The sequence below is a fragment of the Lipotes vexillifer genome, unplaced genomic scaffold, assembly GCF_000442215.2.
Source record: "Lipotes vexillifer unplaced genomic scaffold, Lipotes_vexillifer_v1.1 scaffold268, whole genome shotgun sequence".
Taxonomy (NCBI): Eukaryota; Metazoa; Chordata; class Mammalia; order Artiodactyla; family Lipotidae; genus Lipotes; species Lipotes vexillifer.
Genome location: NW_006796561.1, coordinates 512,419 through 536,710, shown reverse-complemented (window position 1 = coordinate 536,710; position 24,292 = coordinate 512,419). Strand labels below are relative to the sequence as shown.

Sequence of the window (24,292 nt, the reverse complement as noted above, 5' to 3'; positions counted from 1 at the left end):
CGAGCGGCGATCCGGGCGGCGGCGGCGGCGGCGGCGGCGGCGGCGGCGGCGGCGGCGGCGGCGGCGGCGGCGGCGGCGGCGGCGGCGGCGGCGGCGGCGGCGGCGGCGGCGGCGGCGGCGGCGGCGGCGGCGGCGGCGGCGGCGGCGGTCGAGGAGCTCCCATGGCTGGGACCAGGCTGGGGGAAGGCAAAAGGGGGGCGAGGCCTTAAGCCCGAGCCGCGGCGGGGTGGGTCCCGAGGGAGGCGGAGCGGGGAGCGCTCTCGAGGGCGGAGGAGGGCCGGGAGCGGGGCTCGTTGAGTCTCTAGTGCGTTCGCCTGGCCAGCCGGGGCTCTGGAAATGCATCTACATCAGGTCCTCACCGGAGCTGTCAACCCTGGAGACAACTGCTATTCCGTGGGCAGCGTCGAAGATGTCCCCTTCACGGTGAGCGGTGTCCGGGAGCCCGAGGGGGAGAGACCGCAGTCTCTACGCGGGGGCCAAGAACCCCTGTCCCCGGCCCACGCCTCCCCGGGAGGCTGCGAGGTGTTGGTAGGCCCCACCCGAGCCCCCTTTGCACCCCAGTTTAGCGGGGCGGGCCGTGGGAACTGTGATTCCTGCGGCTGCTGTAGGAAACTGCCAGTCAGGGGAAAGGTTGAGGAATCCACCGCCCTGTCCGCCCTCAGCAAACGGGCCCCGGGGGTGACTGCACCAGACGGTTCGTCTCCTAGGATGGCCCCGGGTCTATGGTGGAGGAAGGTGAAACCGCTGAAAGCCCAGAGCGTCCGTTTCGCACCTGCTCTCGGCTTGGAGGCGCAGAGACTCGGTCTTGTCTCGTCGCGGAGCGTGGAGGCGATGCTGCGTCTGGCTCCCCCTGCCCGTTGTGTTAGGACATTGAGGAGCCGCTGGAGCCGGTGGCTTTAAGCCCAACCCTCCGTACCTCCTGATATGCAGAATCTTAATTCCAACAAGGAAATGGAAAAATTCATTCTCTGCCTCCGAGAAATTTAGAATAGAATAATTAGAGTGACAGCGGCCTGGAGAGCTCTTATTTATCACGAGATCACGGTTTGGTAACCTCCCTAGATAATATTTTAATCCGTTTGCAAGGTAGGCTGGTTGGTTTGTTTTAAAGATAGGGCAATGTGAAAATTTTATGACAGTGTTTTTCCTGTTTGTGAGATTAAAGTGTATATAAACGATAATGTGTTAGAACCTCTTAAAAATCTGGATGAAATAGACATGTTTCTCAAGGAGCTTGGATGGATTAATCCTTTTGAGAATGGAATGTTGTTAGTATAGCCAATTCAAACCAAGCTCTAGAGATTCATTTACCCACAGAGAGACTCCCATGGATTAACATGAGTTTCTTTTTTGTGTTAAATTTAGACATGGTCCTCCTCGGAAGGAACTGTAGACAGTTAGACCTCGATTAAATACACATTGTTGTTAATAATCATTCTCTTTGATGAAATTGGAAATAGCATAATGGTATGCTTTTTAGACAAGGGAAACACTCTGATCTGATGTCTGCTTTCCAGTAGCATGTTTTTAAAGCTGCAGAAATAAGAAAAGCTTCTGCAAAACTGCAGAATCATTATGTAGCGCAGTGCACTCAGGAGCAGAATTTACCTATCATTGTGATACATTAGAAATAACCCCATAAGATCGTTTTTTGACCATTTTAATTTTAAATGTAATCAACTTGGCTTTGTACCAGTTTAGAATGAACCCTTAAAAAATATAATTTGCCTGACTTATATTGTTACACCTATCCCTATCAATGGTATCATCTGTGTTTTGTGTGCTTGTGACCTAAAAGATCCATATAGTGTTGAGCTTGGGATTCAAGTGTGTAGACAATTTGGGAGGCATAGAGAGAAGAAATTTCCCTCTCCCCTAGTTGTGTATGTGGGGAGGAAGTTCCCCAGGGTTAGAAGAACAGGCTTTCTCCATCAAGAAATGAATCTGGACTCTTGGCTTATGGGGTATCTCCACACTATTATGGTCGTGGTAGTTTTCTGTTTCCATCTAAGGTAGAGTGGTGTCTCATTGTGAGGCTGGTATATAGGGCTAAACAGGTTCAGGTGCAGTCTGGAAAAGCCAGTGCCAGAAGCATTAGTGCTGCACAGGTGTGGTTATGCTGTAGGCTGCCCATGACCAGGTCCTTGGAATCATTTCCAAATCTTTTTCCACCTCCCTCTTTCAACCTGTCACCAAATCTAGCTGACTCTGCAGTGACTACCAGATTTACCCCTTTTCATGTCCTTAGTTACCAGATTATTGTAGAACCTTATTTGTATTACTTAATATTAAAAACTTCCAAACTGGTTTCCTGACATCTCTGATCACTTCAATTCATCCTCCACACAGCTGCTGGTATAATAATCTTCAAATAGCATTTCACCATATCATTCTTGGCTCAAGAATATGTAGTTGTTTCTAAGAGCTGTGGTGTGAAATTTAAATTTGTCAGATATTCTTCTGCCATCTTTGACTTTACATTTGATTATATATACTCCTCATCTTGGCCCCTTTGCTGTAGACATACCAGTCTTCTCACTAAGCCTACATTTTTATGTTGCAACAAGAGAACCCTTGCGTTTTGTTTTCCCAAATAATGACTCAGAATTTACCTGGTTTAGGATGCCTGCCTGTGACACTGATTATTTTGGCCCTTTGGCATTTACACACCCATGTTGCACACCATCTCATTTTAATATCTTAGTTTTTAAAAATATATTTATTTATTTATTTTGGTTGTGCCTGGTCTTAGTTGCGGCATGTGGGATCTTTAGTTGCGGCATGTAGGCTTCTTAGTTGCGGCATGCATGTGGGATCTAGTTCCCCGACTGGGGATCAAACCCTGGCCCCCTGCATTGGTAGCATGGAGCGTTACCCACTGGACCACCAGGGAAGTCCCAATATCTTAGTTTTGAATACACTGATCCAGTTATAATTTTGCTTTGAACTAGAAATGACCTTTTGGACTCTGTGAAAAACAGAGTTGCTTGAAAAAAATGAGAACAAGCTGTTTTCAAGTACTCAGGAATCAGCTAACAATTATTTCAATGCCTGTGTTAGTATAGTAAAAATGAAATTAAAAGAAAAGGTAAAACTCCTTTATGTAGAGCATGCCATTTGATTTGTATAGCAATCAGATGAAAAAACTTTAGTTCTGGGTCAGATGACTAACAAGGGGGCCAGCCGGGACTGGAATGGAGGTCTTGTGACTTCTCATCTGGTGGGCTTTTCTCTGTAGCATGTTTCTTTCCTGTCAGAGTTCTTGCTCTGAAGGGTGTGTATATGTGGGGAGGGTCTAGACATGGCCAGTGTAGAAGGTAAGACTGTCTTGGAGCTAGCCAGTGGTAACCTGAGGACCTTTTCAAAATAGGGCAGATCATTTATTTCAGAGTCTATAAGCAAAGTTTTTCAAAAGGAATTGTTCTAAAAGAATTTTGAAATGTTCATGACATTGTAATTGAAAAACAATCTGTTATATATATATTGCACTGTGCATGGGAGGTGGTGGGTGGTGGTGGTGTGATCGGCTGGGCAGTGAATGTCTGCTTGGTTATGTTGTCAGGGCACAATCTCTACTGTGTTGACATGGTGATGCAGTTGGTAGTGGACAAACCCAGTGATGAGTACTTTTAGTGCTAGCATGTGGGCTGTGATGGTTTTTACTTGTGTTTTGGCAGTTAGGAGTTTTTTAAAACACTCAACTGTAATTTTATAAATACACTTGTATAAATATCACCTTTTGATCATTCTGTTCTTTTCAATATAAGATCTAAGTCCTGGGAAATATTGTTATCCTGTAATAAGTCAGGTCTCAGGTAGTCCAAAGGTTGATGTATGAGCTTTGTTGTAGTTTATTTTGCCATCGATACATTTCCAACTACCTTCTTACAGGTAAGTGGATGTTTCAAGGCTTAATGCAACAGATAGTTTAAATTTCTCCTTATTTATGTTGTTTATTACTTTCTGAAAATAGTCCTTCATTTTTTTTATTTTACTTTTCTGTAAGCATTAGAATATTAATTAAAATAGTGATGGTACATGATGATTATTAATATAATTAAAATATTTTTTTCACCTAAGGGGTACATACTATATTTTCAGACATATAGGGGCAGTTGATGTTACTCCATTCTGATATGAATTCAACACATTGATGAAAAAAGTTTACAAAAATTAGTAAGTCATTTCCACTTTCAGGGGACTTATAATATACTGACAGATAAAAAATGATGTACATAATTACAGTGTAAGTCAGATGAAAGAGATCACATGTAGTTGGGAAGATAAAAGATTTCATGAAAGATTGATACTTGGAAAGACAGAGTAGTATTAGGCATTTCTAGATGGTAAGAACAACAAAAGCCAAGGAGTGGTGTGATATAAAGGATACATTATTGGGTGACTATTCCTTCACAAAAGTGATGAACAAAACAAAACAAAACACAGGACTTTAAAAAAACCCCACAGGGCTTCTTTATTAAGTAGCGAATACTGTTAGAATTTTGAAAAATAATGATTTGCAAACATTACCCTTAGCTTTTTAGGAAAATATATTTGTATTCTGACATTCTTGACTTGTGTTGTTTTTGTTTTTTCTAGTAGTGAATGAAATGAATGAAAAAACATTTATTTAAAAGTTAGAAGATAATGTTGTGTTACATGTTATATATGTCATATATGACCTTTTTTGGCATTTAGATATATTTTTATTCTACTGTAGCATAATAACAGTCTAGTCCTAGAATATGGCAACACTGAAATTTTAAAATAATCAGCTTGTTTATACATTTACAAATGTTTGTTGAACACATGGATGTGTGTGGCTCTGTGGAGATTAAAAAAAATAATAAAAAAGAACAAAAAAAATAGTCCAGATTTCAGGGAGTTTATTAAAAAAGTTTAGGAAGCTGGTAATCTGTCTACTAGGGGAGTTAAGATGTATACTTAACCACAGCAGGTCAGCTGTGTGGTATTGTGAGGCACTTAAATTCTTGTGGGAATTCAGAAGGAATAAGAGATCACTTTTGGCCAGGGGAATTGGAGAGTTGGACAGAAAAATGCTTTTGTACTGTCTGGTTATCAATAGGTATAATGACTTTACCTATTGACAGCCTATGCTGAGAAAAAAGGGAAAGACAGAAGTCAAGAATTTAGAACGGGCTTGTTTCCCGAGAGAAACTGGCCCATTTATTCTTGGAGAGTAGCTTCTTGTTTATTTAAATTGATATCTTTTAGAGTTTGTGGCCTTGTGTTTGCTGTCAGCCTGTGGGTGAATATGCGGTTCTATAAGTTTTTACTTATGTCCCTAGGTATATTGTTAATTAGCCTGCCTTCTAGAGTGAGAAGACTCCTAGCAGCTACCCTGAAACTCTGGTATAACCCCAAATAATGCCTCCTCAGAAATGGGAAGTCAGAGACCAACTACTTATATGACATTGGCCAAATTGCTGAAACTTTTTAGGTTTTTCATCTGTAAAATGAGGTTCTTAAATTAGGTTCTCTTTAGCTATTCAGACCTTGGATGGCATTTATACAGACCTCTCTAGAGATTTCCAAGGGGCAAAAGAGAAGATGGACCAGAAACATAAAGTGACTGTGGTGAGGATATAGGTCTAGCGCCTCTGTGCCCCGCCACTTGTATGTATGTACAAGACTGTTGGTCAGACTCTACAGTCAGGGAGCCTGACTTCCTTTCTGGCTCAGGGATTAAGCCATGCAGAGCCTTTGTGAAGTAGTGGTTCTTCTTCGGGCTCACAGTCGAGAAGGAGGCTCTTGTTTATGATTGTATCCTCGGTATCTGGTAGATGATACTGTCAGAGTACAGTGCAGAGTGGGAGATGGGCCAGGGTGATGGTATTCAACCACCCACTATAACAGATTTACTCCTTTACTTTCTGTTCTTAGCTTTTTGAGTATTTGAAGGATGACTTTAGAAATTATCTAAAAAATTGATGCAAACGAACTTATTTGTAAAACAGATATAGACTCACAGACATAGAAAACAAACTTATGGTTATCAAAGGGGATAGTGGGGATGGGGGGAGAAAAATGAGGAGTTTGGGATTAACATACACACGACTATATATAAAATAAGTAAACAAGAAGGACCTACTGTAGAGCACAGGGAACTATACTCAATATCGTGTAATAACCTATAATGGAAAAGAATCTGAAAAAGAATATATACATACATATGTATAACTGAATCACTTTGCTGTACACTTGAAACTAACACAACATTGTAAATATGTAAATACTTCAATTAAAAGAAGAAATTATAATCAGTATGTTAATTTGGATCTTGAGAAACTTTTAGAACAAATCAGAGTCTCAGTATTTTTTTTTTTTTGCGGTATGCGGGCCTCTCACTGTTGTGGCCTCTCCCGTTGCGGAGCACAGGCTCCCGACGCGCAGGCTCAGCGGCCATGGCTCACGGGCCCAGCAGCTCCGCGGCACGTGGGATCCTCCCGGACCGGGGCACGAACCCGCGTCCCCTGCATCGGCAGGTGGATTCTCAACCACTGTGCCACCAGGGAAGCCCAGAGTCTCAGTATTTAATCATCAAAAAGAGTATAGGATGTTGGGTTACAACAGTAATGGTGCAGTGGAAAAACAAGTCCTGCCTGACCAATTTAATTTCCTTCTGTGATAGAAAGCAAGGCAGTGTTTAAAAGGGGATAATAATAGAGAATATCTGTAATTCAGATTCAAGTAAGGCTCTTCTAGCTTGTGGCTTATTTTTTAAACAAGTTTGGAAACCAAATATTTTAATAGAAGTTTTAGGGTTTTCAGTCTTTTTGAGTTTGTAGTATCCTTTTTTCATTTTATTTTTGCTCTGGATCCCTAATTTGTGATATAACAGGATAGGACTTGTTATTGAGGAAGCAGGGAAGCAGGTGCAACTTTCACAGGTGGTGTGACTGTATTTTCTTGCTCTTAGAGATAGCTCATGTAACCCTGGCACTTGACGTATAATATGTGAAACCAATTGACTGTGCTTTTATTCTCAAACTTTCTCATTTCGTGATTGCTAAATGCTCCTTTAATGCTCCCCTTTGCCTCCATCCTAAACACCTAAAAATATGGTTAGCTTATATCTCTTTGATGGAGAAGTCACTAGGTATAAAGGGGTCACTGAATAGAACCAGATTCCTTTAAACACTACATGATAATTTGGTGGGGTGATTTGAAAGGCATAAATATCATCCTCTTAGATTATCATTGGAGATGTGTTCCTTTTGGGCTATTCCTCTCAAAATTGAGCCCTCTCAGGAATGATATTTAACTTAATTCATACTAAGTCATGACGTTTTCCTCTTGTGATTTTAGAAGAAACCCAGGAAACCTGAAACTATATGGGCATTATGCAAGGGGGCATAGATTGGACCCCCCCCTCCCCCAAAACATAAAAGTTTTGGCTTAGACTAAGTTCAAAGACACACATAGCTTATATGGTCTCTGCATTTTAATAACAAAATACTGACATTTTCCTAGGAGTAATGACTTCGGTTTTGTTATATGCTGGCATCTTCCTCATGTCTTCTCTGGCCTTGACTATATCTGTACTTTGGAGGATCTAATCAGAAGGAGATATTAAAATCATTATCATGTACTGTAACCGTAGCATCTTTTATATGGATGAATTGTCAGTGTTTCCAGGAAAGGCCAGTTCCTCCATTGGTACCGATGATGTTAAATTGGGAGTGATTTTGCCCCCTGGGATGTTTGGCAGTGTCTGGAGACATTTTTGATTGTTGACAAGGTTGTAGGGAAGGACAAGCATCTAGTGGGCAGAGGCCAGAGACCCTGATAAACATCCTATTATGTGTAACACAGCTCCCCACAATGAAGAATTACTCAGCCTAAAATGTCAATGCTGCTGCAGTTGTGAGAAACCCCAATTAATATCCCAGGTCTCATCCCCTCTTATCTACTCAAGCACATTGCTCTAACAGTTTCTCCTTTTCTGTCCTGTAAAATTGCTTTTTCTTCCTCATTGAAATAGTTTCTTCACTTAGCTCTCCTGGTTGTCCTTTACTTCCCTTAAGTACTCCTTCTCAGCCTGATTTCAGATTTCTGTATCCAGCTTTTCTTTGACATCTCCCTTTTGAATGTCTAATAGCTGTCTCATAACATTCTCTTCCTCCAGCCTTCTCTAAAGCAGTAAATGGCTACCTTACCTTTTTTTTTTTTTCCAGTTCCCTTGGAATCTTTCACTGTTTTCTTTCATTTACACCCCAGATCTAATGTTGGCAACTTCTGTTGGCTATACCTTCAAAATGCATCCAGAATCTGTCCACTTATCACCTGTGCTGCTACCACCCTGGTCCAGGACACCATCATCTCTTTCCAAGATTATGGCAATAGGCTCTTAACAGGTCTCCTTGCCTTCTCTGCCTTTAGTCTTATACTTCTTCAGTTTATTTTCAACATAATAGTGGAATGATCCTGTTACTGTATAAATCGGATCTTATTAGTCTCTCGTTCAAAATTTTCAAATGAATTCTTTTTTCACTCAGAGAAAAGACCTGAGTGCCTTCAATACCCTTTACTGCTCTTTCATTAGCACCTAGAACAAAAATTTATTGGGTACAAAATAGTACTCAATAAATTAATAAATAGAAACGGCACTTAGTGTAATATACAACATCCTTAGAGTAAATATGGTGACCACTTTTATAAGGCTATTTTTTACAATACTTTTTGATACAGGTCAATGGCATTAGGCCATATTTAGATAAATGAATTTTACAGGATGGAGGCAGGGAGAGCTAAGAGAATACAATCCAGGTATAAAGCTTAGCTGGTCTAGTTTAATCTAAGGATGCATATTAATGTGTTGAGAGGAATTGACAAATTATGTGCCTATTAAGCAGTTCTAAAATTTTCAAAATTTTGCTTTTGAAAGACTTTAATACATAAAAAATTAGAGATTAACCTAATACCTGGACTGTAGAGATTTCTTTTTAAATTTTTATTTATTTATTTATTTATTTATGGCTGTGCTGGGTCTTCGTTTCTGTGCGAGGGCTTTCTGTAGTTGCGGCAAGCAGGGGCCGCTCTTCTTTGCGGTGCGCGGGCCTCCCACTGTTGCGGCCTCTCTTGTTGCAGAGCACAGGCTCCAGACGCGCAGGCTCGGTAGTTGTGGCTCACGGGCCTAGTTGCTCCGTGGCATGTGGGATCTTCCAGGGCTCGAACCTGTGTCCCCTGCATTGGCAGGCAGATTCTCAACCACTGCGCCACCCTGGAAGCCCTGTAGAGATTTTTTATTTTAAGAGTTACAGATTTTAAAAAATAGCTGAGCTGGGCCTAGAATTGAAAATTGAGGAGCCTGACAAAGACAAGATTGAGGTGGTTGCCCCACCTGGTGGTAAACTGAACTCAGCCAAAGGAATATTCTTATTTATTTATTTATTTAAACATCTTTATTGGAGTATAATTGCTTTACAGTGGTGTGTTAGTTTCTGCTTTATAACAGAGTGAATCAGTTATACATATACATATGTTCCCATATCTCTTCCCTCTTACGTCTACCTCCCTCCCACCCTCCCTATCCCACCCCTCTAGGTGGTCACAAAGCACCGAGCTGATCTCCCTGTGCTATGCGGCTGCTTCCCACTAGCTATCTGTTTTACGTTTGGTAGTGTATGTATGTCCGTGCCACTCTCTCACTTCGTCCCAGCTTACCATTCCCCCTCCCCATATCCTCAAGTCTGTTCTCTAGTAGGTCTGTGTCTTTATTCCTGTCTTACCCCTAGGTTCTTCATGAAATTTTTTTTTCTTAGATTCCATATATATATGTGTTAGCATACGGTATTTGTCTTTCTCTTTCTGACTTACTTCACTCTATATGACAGACTCTTAGGTCCATCCACCTCACTACAAATAACTCAATTTTGTTTCTTTTTATGGCTGAGTAATATTCCATCGTATATATGTGCCACATCTTCTTTATCCATTCATCTGCTGATGGACACTTAGGTTGCTTCCATCTCCTGGCTGTTGTAAATAGAGCTGCAATGAACATTTTGGTACATGACTCTTTTTGAATTATGGTTTTCTCAGGGTATATGCCCAGTAGTGGGATTGCTTGGTCATATGGTAGTTCTATTTGTAGTTTTTTAAGGAACCTCCATACTGTTCTCCATAGTGGCTGTACCAATTTACATTCCCACCAGCAGTGCAAGAGTGTTCCCTTTTCTCCACACCCTCTCCAGCATTTATTGTTTCTAGATTTTTTGATGATGGCCATTCTGACCGGTGTGAGATGATATCTCATTGTAGTTTTGATTTGCATTTCTCTAATGATTAATGATGTTGAGCATTCTTTCATGTGTTTGTTGGCAATCTGTATATCTTCTTTGGAGAAATGTCTATTTAGGTCTTCTGCCCATTTTTGGATTGGGTTGTTTGTTTTTTTGTTATTGAGCTGCATGAGCTGCTTGTAAATTTTGGAGATTAGTCATTTGTCAGTTGCTTCATTTGCAAATATTTTCTCCCATTCTGAGGCTTGTCTTTTCGTCTAGTTTATGGTTTCCTTTGCTGTGCAAAAGCTTTGAAGTTTCATTAGGTCCATTTGTTTATTTTTGTTTTTATTTCCATTTCTCTAGGAGGGGGGTCAAAAAGGATCTTGCTGTGATTTATGTCATAGAGTGTTCTGCCTATGTTTTCCTCTAAGAGTCTGATAGTTTCTGGCCTTACATTTAGGTCTTTAATCCATTTTGAGCTTATTTTTGTGTATGGTGTTAGGGAGTGTTCTAATCTCGTACTTTTACATGTACCTGTCGAGTTTTCTCAGCACCACTTATTGAAGAGGCTGTCCTTTCTCCACTGTACATTCCTGCCTCCTTTATCAAAGATAAGGTGACCATATGTGCGTGGGTTTATCTCTGGGCTTTCTATCCTGTTCCATTGATCTATAGTTCTGTTTTTGTTCCAGTACCATATTAGAAGCAAGATTTTCTTTAGAAAGTAATTTTAAGAATGTTGGCAATTCCCTGGTGGTCCTTGGTTAGGACTCTGTGCTTTCACTGCCGAGGATGAGGGTGCAGTCCCTGGTCAGGGAGAACCGTGGGGTGCAGCCAAAGAAAAAAGAAGAATGTGCTAATACATAGACAAATGGAACATTTAAACATGGCTGTCATTTTATGCTGGAAAAATTTTATATAATCAAAAGCCCAATTTGGCCATTAAAATCAAAAAGCAAACAAAAACCATAAAGAACTCAATTTTTTGTTTTAACATTATTAATATAATATCTACATTGTGAAAAATTCATAATTCAAACAATGTTGAAATATAGAAAGTAAAAAGGAAAGTTTCCTTTTCGTAGTAGAATTTTGTTTAGCCTAACTTCCTGGTCATCCTTGATTCAAAAAATATTTGAGCACCTAGGCATTGTGCATACCCTCTAAGGCAAACCAGCTATTAAATATGCACTATTGTACACTGTTGGTGTATGTTGTTTTAAGCTATAAACTAGTTAAATTGGTGAAGTAGTTGAATTATAGCCCTTGTTTCTGGTAGTATTTAATAGTGCCAGTTGCATGTGGTTGATATATAGAAACAATTTTTTTTGAAATGGAAGGATTAATATCCATCTTGTATGTTAAATTGGTATATGAAATGAAATGTTTTACAGTTTAGATCTAGTATAGGAATTTTAGATCTGGGAATTAAAGGATTTAATCAAAGCTACACAGCAGACCCTGTGGCAGAATTAAGACTGGAACCAGTAAACAAATGGGGCCTAATTAAGCTTAAAAGCTTTTGCACAGCAAAGAAAATCATCAACAAAACCAAAAGACATCCTATGGAATGGAAAATATTTGCAAATGATATGACTGACAGGGAGATAATTTCCAAAATATATAGGTAAAAAAAATATCAAAAAAACAAACAACCCAATAAAAAAAATGGGCAGAAGACCTGAATAGACATTTTTTTCCAAAGAAGACATACAGGTGGCTAACAGGCATATAACAAAATGCTCAACATTGATAATTATTAGAGAAATTCACATCAAAACAACAAGATATCACCTCACACCTGTCAGAATGGCTGTCATCAAAAAGTCTACAAATACATGTTGGAGAGTATGTAGAGAAAAGGGAACCCTGTACCCTGTTGGTAGGAATGTAAATGGTGATGCAGCCACTCTGGAAAACAGTATGGAGGTTCCTCAAAAAGCTAAAAATAGAACTACCATATGATCCAGTAGTTCCACTTCTGAGTATATATCCAGAAAAAATGAAAACACTAAGTTGAAAAGACACCTGCACCCCAATGTTTATAGCAGCACTATTTATAATAGCTAAGATACGGAAGCAACCCAGGTGTCCATCAACAGATGAATGGATAAAGATAATGTGATACCTACATACACAATGGAATAGTACTCAACCATAAAAAAGAATGAAGTTCTGTCATTTGTAGCAATGTGGATGGACCTAGAGAATACTATGCTTGGTGAAATAAGTCAGAAAAAGAAAAATACTGTATATCACTTATATGTGGAATCTAAAAATTAATGTAAACAAAATGATATGCAACACAGAAACAGACTTAGGTATAGAAAACAAACTAGTGGTTACCAAAGGGGAGAGGGAAGGAGGGAGGGGCAAATTAGAAGAATGGGATTAAGAGATACAAAGTACTATATATAAAACAGGTAAGCAGCAAGGATATATTGTAAAATACAGGGAATTGTAGCTATTACCTTGCAATAACTTTTAATGGAGTATAATGTATAATTATACTCCATTAAAATACTGAATTGCAGTGCTCTACACCTGAAACTAACATAATATTATAAATCAACTATACTTCAATGAGAGAGGAAAAAAAAAGGACTGGAACCTAAGGCTCCAAGTTCTTTTTTCTCCCCTTAAAATTTAAAAAGTAACACATGCCCTTGTAGATAGTTTGAAAAATGTAGAAGAAAGATAAAATCATTTGTAATTGTACAATCCAGAGATAACCCCTCTTACCATTTTGGTAAAGTGGACAGAGGCCTCATGGAGGAGGCTTATTTGATTTCAGAATGCTTATCTGTATTTTTTTCCTGAGTGAGTTTTGGGTAGTTATTTTTGTAAGAATTTATTCTTTTGTGTAGATATTCAAATTTATTAATTTAAAATTGTTCAGAGCCACCTCTTACTATCTTTTTGAGGTTTGCAGCATCTGTTATATTGCTTCTTTTCTCTTTACTATCATTGGTTATTTGTGGCTCCTCTTTTCCTTCAGTAGAGGTTTATCAACCTAATTAATCTTTTAAAATAACCCACTTCTAATTTTACTAGTTCTTTCTGTTATATATTTATTTTCTATTTCATTAACTCTTATTCTTGATTTATTATTTCCTTCTTTCTGCTTTATTTGGATTAGTTTTGCTGTTTTCTTCTTAATTTATTGAGATAAACATTCCAGCCTCTTTTTCTAGTATATACATTTAAGGATGTAAGTATTATATTCTTAAGACTTACATTACCTGCATACCACAAAGCTATTTTTAATTTATTTTTATTTATTAAAAATTTTTTAAAAATTGAAGTACAGTTGATTTATAGTGTTTCAGGTGTACAGCAAAGTGATTCAGTTATACATATACATATATGTATATTCTTTTTCAGATTCTTTTCCATTATAGGTTATTACAAGATATTGAGTATAGTTCCCTGTGCTATAGAGTAGGTCCTTGTTCTTTATTTTATCTGTTAATTCAAAATTTCTACTTCATCCCTGCCTCCCCTTCCTCCTTTGGTAGCCATAAGTTTGTTTTCTGTGTCTTTGAGTCTATTTCTGTTTTGTTAATAAGTTCATTTGTATCTTTTTTTTTTTTGGATTCCACATATAAGTGATATCATATGATATTTGTGTTTCTCTCTCTGACTTACATCAGAGATAATGATAATCAGAGATAATGATAATCTCTAGGTCCATTCATATTGCTGCAAATGGTATTATTTCATTCTTTTTTTATGGCTGAGTAATATTCCATTGTGTGTGTGTCTGCTCTCTAATTGTGGTGTGTGGGCTCTAGAGCACGTGGGGTTAGTTGCCCCACGGCATGTGGGATCTTAGTTCCCCGACCAGGGATCGAACCAGCGTCCCTTGCATTGGAAGGCGGATTCTTAACCCCTGGGCCACCAGGGAAGTCCCTTTTGTGTTTCATTCTTGAAAGACATTTTTGCTTAGGTTGCATAGGTTGAGGATGGCAGTATTTTCTTTTCAGCATCTTGAAGATATCACTCCTTTATCTTCTTGCCTCCACTGTTGGGTTGAGAAGTGAGCTGCCATCTTGTTGCTTCTTTAGAAGTTGTATTTTAATTTTTTTTCCTCTAGCTGCTTGTAAGGTTTTTCTTGTCTTTCTGGTGTTTTACTATGTTGTGTCTAGGTGTCCTTTTTTGTTTTTTCTTTTTAATCCTGTTTGGGACTTTTGAAATTTTTGAATTTGTGAGTTGATGTATTTCATCAACTATGGAAAATTTTCAGCTAATAGCTCTTCAAATATTGTTTCTGCCCCATTGACCTCATGAGACTAATACATTAAATATATTAGGACTTCTCTGGTGGCGCAGTGGTTGAGAACCTGCCTGCCAATGCAGGGGACATGGGTTCGAGCCCTGGTCTGGGAAGATCCCATATTGCTATGGAACAACTAAGCCCATGTGCCACAACTACTGAGCTCCCGCACCACAATTGCTGAAGCCCGCATGCCCTAGAGCCCGCGTGCTGCAACTACTGAAGCCTGCGGGCCTAGAGCCCGTGCTCTACAGCAAGAGAAGCCCTGCAATGAGAAGCCCATGCACCACAACGAAGAGTAGCCCTTGCTCACAGCAACGGAGACCCAATGCAACCAAAAAAAAAAAAAAAAAAATATATATATATATATATGTATGTATATATATTAGATCTTCTCCCTTTAGTTCTATGTCTAAAACCCTCTCTACTGTATTTTCTTTTCATCCTTTTTAGAATTCTAATTGGTTTTTTCTAATCCATTTGCTAATCCTTTCTTTTTTTTGTTTGTTTGTTTGGCTGCTTCGGGTCTTAGTTGTGGCACTCAGGATCTTCCTTGAGGCATGCGGGATCTTTCGTTGCAGCTCAGGTCTTCTCTCTAGTTGTGGCGTGTGGGTTTTCTCTCTTTAGTTGTGGCACGTGGGCTCCAGAGTGTGTAGGCTCTGTAGTTTGCAGCATGCAGGCTCTCTAGTTGAGGCTCAGTAGTTGTGGCGCTGGGGCTTAGTTGCCCCGAGGCATGTGGGATCTTAGTTCCCCAGCCAGGGATTGAACCCATGTTCCCTGCATTGGAAGGCAGATTCTTTACCACTGGACCACCAGGGAAGCCCTGCTAATCCTATCTTAAGTCATGTCTGATTTGCTCTGTTGTACTTACTGCACTGACTAGTCCTAGATTTTGTTTTGTTTTGTGTATGACCTTTATAAGATTGAAAAAATGTCCTTATATTCCTTTTTTGCAGGAAGTTTTTATCATGAAGTCATCTTGAACATTGTCAAATGTTTTTTTTTTTCATTGATATGGTCTTGTGATTTTTTTTCTTCTTTAAACTGTTAGTGTGGTAGATTACATTGATTGATTTTTTGCAAATAAAATCAGCCTTGTATTACTGGTATAAGCCCCACTTGGTTATGGTGTGTATTATCCTTTTTATATAGGGCCAGATTTGATTTGCTAATATTCTTTTGAGTGTTTTTGCATCTATGTTCATTCTTGATCCATCGTCTTTTCCCCTCATATTGTTTTTGTTTGGTTTTGGTATTATTGTAATGCTAGTTTCATAAAATGAGTTTGTAAGTATTCCTTCCTTTTCTATTTTCTGTCATGGATCAGGTAGAAATGGTTTCATTCTGTAAATTTTAGTACGATTTTCCAGTGAAATCATCTGGGTTTTGACTTTTCTGTTTCAGAAGTTCTTTTTTTGTTTGTTTGTTTTTGCAGTACGTGGGCCTCTCACTGTTGTGGCCTCTCCCATTGCGGAGCACAGGCTCTGGACGTGCAGGGTCAGCGGCCATGGCTCACTGGCCCAGCCGCTCCACGGCATGTGGGATCTTCCCGGACCAGGGCACGAACCTGTGTCCCCTGCATCGGCAGGCGGACTCTCAACCACTGTGCCACCAGGGAAGCCCCAGAAGGTCTTTTTTAAAAAAATTGAGCTGCAGTTGATTTACAGTATTAGTTTCAGTTGTACAGAATTTTAGGGTTTTATCTACACATTCAATTTCTTTAACAATTAAAGGACTATTAAGGTAATGTATTTCATTTTGGGTGTGTTTTTGTAGTTTCTGGTTTTGGAGGAATTAGTCTTTTTTTTTTTCCTATTTCACTGTCAGATTTATGTGTATAGAGTTGTTTATATAGTATTTTATTATGCAAGGTTAGTACTGGTATTTTCTTTTATTCTTTTTTTATTTTTTAAAATAAAATTTTTTTAAAATCTTTTTATTTTTCATTAATTAATTTATTTTTGGCTGCGTTGGGTCTTCGTTGCTGCATGTGGGCTTTCTCTAGTTGCTGTGAGCGGGGACTACTCTTTGTTGTGGCACGCGCGGGCTTCTCATTGCCGTGGCTTCTCTTGTTGCAGAGCTCAGGCTCTAGGCGCATGGGCTTCAGTAGTTGCAGCACACGGGCTCAGTAGTTGCGGCATGCGGGCTCTAGGGCATGTGGGCTTCAGTAATTGTGTTGCACATGCTCAGTGGTTGTGGCTTGTAGGCTCTAGAGCACAGGCTCAGTTGTGGCGCACGGGCTTAGTTGCTCCGTGGCATGTGGAATCTTCCTGAACCAGGGCTTGGACCCACCATGTCCCCTGCGTTGGCAGATGGATTCTTAACCAGCATGCCACCAGGAAAGTCCCAATTTTTCTTTTTTCTTTGGTGTTGGTAATTTATGTCTTCTCTCTTTCTGTGTGTCTTTCTAGAGGTTTATAAGTTTTACTGAAATTTTTCAAAGAACCAGATTTTTATTTTGTTCACATTATATACTGTTTTCCTGTTGTCACTTTGATTTCTCCTTTTATCTTTATTATTTCATGACTTCTGCATGCTTTGAATTTGTTTTGCTCTTCTTTTTCTAATTGATTAATATGGAAGCTTAGATTACTGATCTGAGGGTATTCATACTTCTATGGCATTTTTATAGTAGTCACTTTAACATGTTTGTGTGTTAATTTCAAAGTCTATGTCTGTTGATTGTCTTTTCCCATGTGAATTGAGATTTTCTTAGCTCTTTTTATGCTCAGTAATTTTGCATTGTTACCTGGACTGTTTAAAATATTGTGTTATGCAACTCTAGGTCTTGTGTAAAGTCTACGGAGGATGAGGATGTTGATATTTTGTTTTAGCAGGCAGTCAGCTTATTTGGGTTCATGCCAAAAGTTCCGACCAGCCTTCTATAGGTTGTAGTTTCAGTGTGAGTTCCATTTTCAAAGGCCTTGCAGTACTAGTTGGATATAACCTGTGTACATGCCACAGGCGACCAATATGAGACCTGGGCAGTGGTATCTCCTGTAGTTCAGATCCCCAAGGTGTTTATGCTGCTGTTTTAGGTATGATCTGTGCATATGCTGCCCGGGGATGCACCCAGGAGTTTATAAAAAAGTTTATTGGGTTGTTCTTCCAAGCTCTTCCCTTTTTGTGATTTCTGTGGTACTTTCTGTTTTGCTAGGGCTCCCCTTGGTGGTTCTCTGGCTGGAAAGTTGAGACTTTAGTTACTCTGCTCTCTGCTTCCTGTGACTATATTTGTGTTCAGTGCCAAGCAGCAGTAGGACAGAGAAAGAAAAAAAAAAGCAACTGGGATTTTCCCCACTCTCTTGGGATCATAGCTCTTTATATTGGAGCTCTGGGATTGCTTGGGGGCTGGGATGTGAGAAAATGGAGAAAAGAAAAGAAAAGAAAAGGATAAATGGGGAATTTTCTCTCCCTCTCTTTGCAAATTAAGAGTCTCTTTTCCTACTTTTTGAACCAAAAATAAATGGCTTCTCCTGGAGGTCTCTTTTTTGTGTGTGTTTTGGTTTTGTCCTAAGTTTAAACTCTCTGCTAATGCAGTGGATTTCAAATTCTGTTCTTTCCTCGTTCACCTACTACCATTTACTTTTCAGAGTTTTAAAATATTTGTTCCATGCATTCTGTCCATGTTTTATGGCTGCATTCAGTGGGAGAGAGATATTGTTGTTCTTACTTGGAATCAAAGCTGTGATACCATTTTTCATATCAAAAAATATCAGGGACGAGCAATAAGTCTAATAATACATGTAGAAGATATCTGTGGGCAGAATTAATACAACTTTATTGAGAAACCTAAATAAAGGGAGATAAATACCATGTTTATGGACTAGTATAAAGATATCAGTTCTTTCCAAGCTAATTTATAGCTTTGATGTGTTCCCAGTCAAAAACTTAAAGAGGATTTGTGAAATTTGACAGAATGATGCCTAATTTTATGGAAAGAGATAGGGCCAAGAATAGATAAGGCTATCTTGAAGAACACTAAGATGAGAGGACTTCTACCAGCTGAAGACTCGTAGAAGTTGTAGTCATTAAGGTAGTGTGGTGGTGGCCTAAGAACAAATATACCGAACTAACAAAACAGAGCACCAGAAACAGACTCACACATTTATTGATGCCTGATTTTTTTTTTTTTTGGCCACACTGCGTGGCATGTGGGATCTCAGTTCCCTGATCAAGGCTCGAACCCACACCCCCTGGAGTGGAAGCGCAGTCTTAACCGCTGGACTGCCAGGGAAGTCCCACCTGATGCTTGATTTATGTGAAAGATGACGTGGTAGAATAGCATAGAATGGTTGATCTTCTCAGTCAGTAGTGCTGGGACATTTTCTTATTTATATAGGAAAGAAATGAAACTTGGCCTCTAGCTCACCCCATACATAAAAATTAACTGCAGGTAGATTACAGATCTAGGTGTGAAAGAACAATAAAGATTTTAGAAGACAGTATAGAAAATTTATTCATGACCTTCAGGTTGCAAAATATTTCTTAAAACACCAAATATACCACAATTATAGATAAATAAATTAATTTATGATGTGAACCAGGTTTCTCATAATTGAAGAAGGGAGTTCAAAATATGGAATGTAGGAAGGCTAGAATGAATCCTGTGGTGGATATAATCAGACCAGAGGCATCTGTGTGACTTCATATGTATGTGTGTGTATCCATATATGTATATGTTATGTGTTTTTAATGTGTGAATCTGTTTGTGTGTGTGTGTGTATATATATATATATATATAGAGAGAGAGAGAGAGAGAGAGAGAGAGAGAGTGAGAAAGGTAGAGAGTAATGATGTATAGGTATAGAGGTATATAGGTATGGTGGAGATGTATGCATGTCCTGGATGTCATTGCTTTTAAACCTTTCAATGGAGAGTTGAAACTGTATGTGGGTGTCGACATACACACACACATATGCATGTGTATTCAAGTGCATGTGCACACTTGTCTGTTTCCTAGTTGGTCAGCTGAGAGGGCCTAGACACAGTTGGTACTCCAGTAGCAGAAACATAACTGGCATCAAGATCTTGGTTTCTAAATACCATTCTCCACTAAAAAGAAGCAGCATTCCTTGGAGAAATAGCTGATTCTAGGTTGGATGATAAGCCTAGATAAGCCTGGAATCTCTTATGCCAGAAATTAAGGAATTGTTCAAAGAATGACGAGAACATGTCAAAAGAAGACAGGGCTAGCTTGAAGGGTTCCTACTGGCCAAGTCTGGGACATTTGAATATGAAAATAAGTGATAGTAGTGGATTATCACCCTTTGAATGAGGTAAGAACGCATGATCTTTAATATAAAAAGTACAAAAATCAATAAGAAAACTCAGGGGGAGGGATAAATTAGGAGTTTGGGATTAATATATACACACTACTATATACAAAACAGATAAACAGCAAGGTCCTACTATATATAGCATAGGGAACTATAGTCAATATCTTATAATAAACTTTAATGGAAAAGAATATGAAAAAGAATATATGTATAACTAAATCACTTTGCTGTACACCAGAAATTAAGGCAACATTGTAAATCAACTATACTTCAGTTTAAAAAAAATAAGAGGGGACTTCCCTGGTGGTCCAGTGGTTAGGACTCTGTGCTCTCACTGCCCAGGGCCCAGGTTTGATCCCTGGTCGGGGAACTAACATCCCACAAGCTGCATGGTGAGGCCCCCCCCACCCAAAAAAAGAAGAAAATTACCATTTGGCAGCCATCATAGTAATAACTGATTAGGCAAGAATCATCCAATGGATGCTAATATTAGTGGGTAAAAGTTTGGTAAGTAACAAGATATTTATATAACCTCAGAATAGCTTCCCACAAAATGCTTATTAATTACAAAGGGAAAATAATAGCTTTATAGAGGAGAAACTTGTCAGATACCATCTTTATCAACCGATCGAAGTTAACATCACCAGAGATGGGACAGGTAGACAAATGTGCCTCTTAGTAAAATGAAGTGAGAACATGGCTATATTTCTATGATGTTCCTGCCCAAAATGCATAACTGGAATCTAATTATAAGGAACAGTGAAAATGCAGGCCATGGACTTGGAAAAGATAATTGCATCACATATATTTGACAAAGGATTGGTATCCAGAATATAAAAATATCTGTAAATCAATAAAAGAACTGAGAACTTAATAGGAAGTGGATGAAAGTCTTGAACAGGCATTTCACAAAAAAAGTCTAGATGACTAGCAAACATATGAAAAGAGAGGCTCTTCCTTATTAGTAATCAGAAATGCAAGTTGAAATCAGGAAATACCATTGCATACCTACCACATTTGCAAAAGATTAATTTGACATATCTGGTGATGGCAGGAATATCCATAAATGGGAATCCTTATACACTGCTAGTGGGAGTATTAGTTCATACAGCTACTTTGGAAAATGTTTTATCATTATATACCAAAATTTAAGATACATATTCTCTGTGATCTATCAGTTCTTCTTCTCTATATATATTCTAGATAAATACATATAATATGCAGGATATGTCTACAGGAATGTTCAGAGCAACATTTGTGTTTGTTTCTTAGAGCAGCATTGTTTTTAATAATATGCAAACAGTCCAGGAACATTAGAATGAATACATTGTGGTACATACAAGGGAATATTAATAAGTAATGAAAATGAATGAATCACAGCTATATGTGTCATGAATTAACCTCTGACCAAATAAATGTTCAAGAAAAGAGCAAGATGAAGAATACATGCAGTATGATTTCACATACACAAAGTTCAGAGGGCCGGCAAAACTAAACCATGTTATTTAGGCATGCATGCAGAAGTAGACAAACTACAAAGAAAAGCAAGGGAGTGATTTCCCAAAAAAGTCAGGGCAGTGCTACTTTGCTTGTGGGAGAGAAATGTCCTTTTGAAGGGACACACGGTCTTTTGGGTTGCTGGAAATAGTGTCTTCTTTTTTTAAGTGGTGGTCATGCACACGTTTATTTTAGTTTATTCTTTGTGGTGTCTGTTTTATGTACACCTCTAGCTTTTTAAAAAAATCGACTTAATGGAGTTTTGTGAGGGAGTGGATATAGATGTATTTTGTTGTTTTATTTTTTTGTTTGCTATGTTTAATGAGAATCTCAAGCCTTCTTTGTAAATTAAAAAATACAAAAACAAAAACTTACCATCCACCTCTCCCTGTCCTCTGGCGAAATGTAAACTTCATGTGGTAGAGACCCTGCCTCTTTTTCATCACATTCTGCCCTGTGTGCCTGGTCCAGTAGACATTTGTTGACTTGAATCCCCACAGTCATCCGGCTGTGAATATTTGTTGAGACTTAAATGGTGCAAGGAACAAATTACCTTAAGCAGTGGGGAATTATGAGAATACAGAAGAGGAGCAGAAGACTGTGAGGGAAAACTGGCCTGCCATATCAGTAAACAAAGGATGCTGTAGTAAACAAAGGATGCTGCATCCCCCCACCCCCACCCCGTGAGCCCTGAAGGAGCACAGGACAGAGGTGAATGGGCTGCCTGCTGTCAAGCTGTCAGCCGCTGCAGCCAGCCCCAAAGGTGCACCCTGAGGGGACTCAGGATGGGGAAGAATACTGGTCCTAGATAGCTAAGGTGCATATCAAAGCAATGATTTCAATGAGCCCAGACTCTTGCATCTTCCCATACGAAGAAAAGTGCTAAATTCATTCACTTGAGATGTCTGGTTTTCTTTAGTTAACAGTAATCTTTTCGTTTTGCGACTACCTGGTCTTTGTTGCAAAACTCCTATATATCCTGGCTTCTCCCTTACCTCTTCAGAGCAGTCCCTCAGAACTCCTGGCCTTGAAGTCCTCAGAAAGTCCGCCAAATAAAATATAATTCTCAACGTTTAGGTTGTGTAATTTTTTTCAGTCGACAAGACAACTCTTCCAAGAATCTTCTAACACAAGTCGTACGTAGTACAACTGGGCCTCAGATATCAGGAACTTGGTCGGCTCTGGGGACTAGTTACTCTGTCTGTGTTGGACTGTGTGGCTGTCATAATATCTCAACCTCTCCCTGTGTTGGATCCATTAAAACTGGCTTGCATGAGGACCCCAGGGACTGCCCTGGCCTCTGTGTACATAAAGTCTGTACATAAAGTCCTTTTGGCTTTACTGCCTATTACTACCTGCTACATTTCTTGGTATTTCCTTGAATATCCAGAAAGTGGAATCTGACCCAGCTCACCTTTTTTAAGCCAGGCCACATCATGGGTTGCTGGCCAGCCTGTAGCTTTCTTTTTTTTTTTTAACATCTTTATTGGGGTATAATTACTTTACAATGGTGTGTTAGTTTCTGCTTTATAACAAAGTGAATCAGTTATACATATACTGATTATCCCATAATTATCCCATAGTTATCCCAGAGTTATCCCATATCTATTATCCCAGAGTTATCCCATCTCTTCCCTCTTGCATCTCCCTCCCTCCCACCCTCCCTATCCCACCCCTCCAGGAGGTCACAAAGCACTGAGCTGATCTCCCTGTGTATGCGGCTGCTTCCCACTAGCTATCTACCTTACGTTTGGTAGTGTATATATGACTATGCCTCTCTCTTGCTTTGTCACAGCTCACCCTTCCCCCTCCCCGTATCCTCAAGTCCGTTCTCCAGTAGGTCTGTGTCTTTATTCCTGTCTTACCCCTAGGTTCTTTTGGTATTAAATTCTTGGCCTTTGGAATCAGGTGTCACCCTGGTCCAATCAGTTGTATGCGGTGAGTGTTGGTTGTCTGCCCAGGCTGTGGGTGGGGCAGTTTCTGCTTAGAAACATCTGCGAGTCTGATGGACAATACACTTGACGTGATAACCATAATTTTTCTATTATGGGATGTTTAGGTTGTTTCCATTTTTTTAATATTACTTTAAATAATGCTGCAGTAAACATCTCGGTACTAGTTGTAATGTTTGTTTGCACATCTGAATGTTTTCTCAGGATAGAGTCCTAGAAATAGACATAATGAATCAAAGTACTTAAATCTCTTTGCAGTTTTTTAATTCATATTACCAAATTGCCTTCCAGAAAAGTCACATGTTTTTATACTGCAATAGTGTATGAGAGTGACAGGTGCACCATACTCTTGCTCATTGCTTTTTGCTGTTCATTCTTCAAAGCTGAAAAAAGTACATTCGGCTATTTAGTGCTCCAAAAGCCTTTCTCTAGTACATATTCTGGGTCCCACGGGATCACAGATGACTACTTTAGTAACTAACTTTATTATACATATTTTTTTTTGCCAGCTTTCTATCCTAGTATCCTCATTGCTACTGCTCTAATATCACGGACAATTCCATATTTTCCTTGAAGCCCTGCTCTGAATATCCCCAGTCTTCGTACCAGTTTCGGTTCCAGTCAGAGCAAGGGACAGATGAACTGAAGTAAAAACAAGGTTTATTTCAGTATACACAATGAATCATCAAGGAAGGGCACCTGAGCTTCAGCGTGATAGAACTAAAAAGCTGGTAGAATAAACCGCGTTTACTTAGAGATTTTGCATACATGTTTTTCTTGTGAGTTCTTTCTTATTTTCGGATGTCTGATCCATTTGCTTCTCAAACTGGTGATTTCAGTTTCAAATTGCGCATGGTTCTTAATGGCTGCCTTATCCCTGAATATGTATGACTTTTCAGCTCAACTCTTCTTGCTAACTCTGCGTTTTCTGGTTTAAATTCCCCAGAATAGACTTCGGCATAGCTCATCTTTTTCAGCTATTAGCCACTGGTCATTATTCTGGACCCATCCTTGCCTCCTGTCAGCTTTGAGTAGGGGAAAGAG

General features: G+C 39.2%; 1 protein-coding gene across 1 annotated transcript in view; it reads left to right on the top strand.

The window, feature by feature from the left end:
- Nucleotides 1-336: 336 nt before the first annotated feature.
- Nucleotides 337-24,292, top strand: part of DMXL2 (Dmx like 2) — a 170,428-nt gene continuing 146,472 nt past the window's right edge. The window contains exon 1 of the mRNA XM_007468711.1: nucleotides 337-423. Coding sequence (XP_007468773.1) covers nucleotides 337-423 — 87 coding nt within the window. The remainder of the gene's footprint in view (nucleotides 424-24,292) is intronic.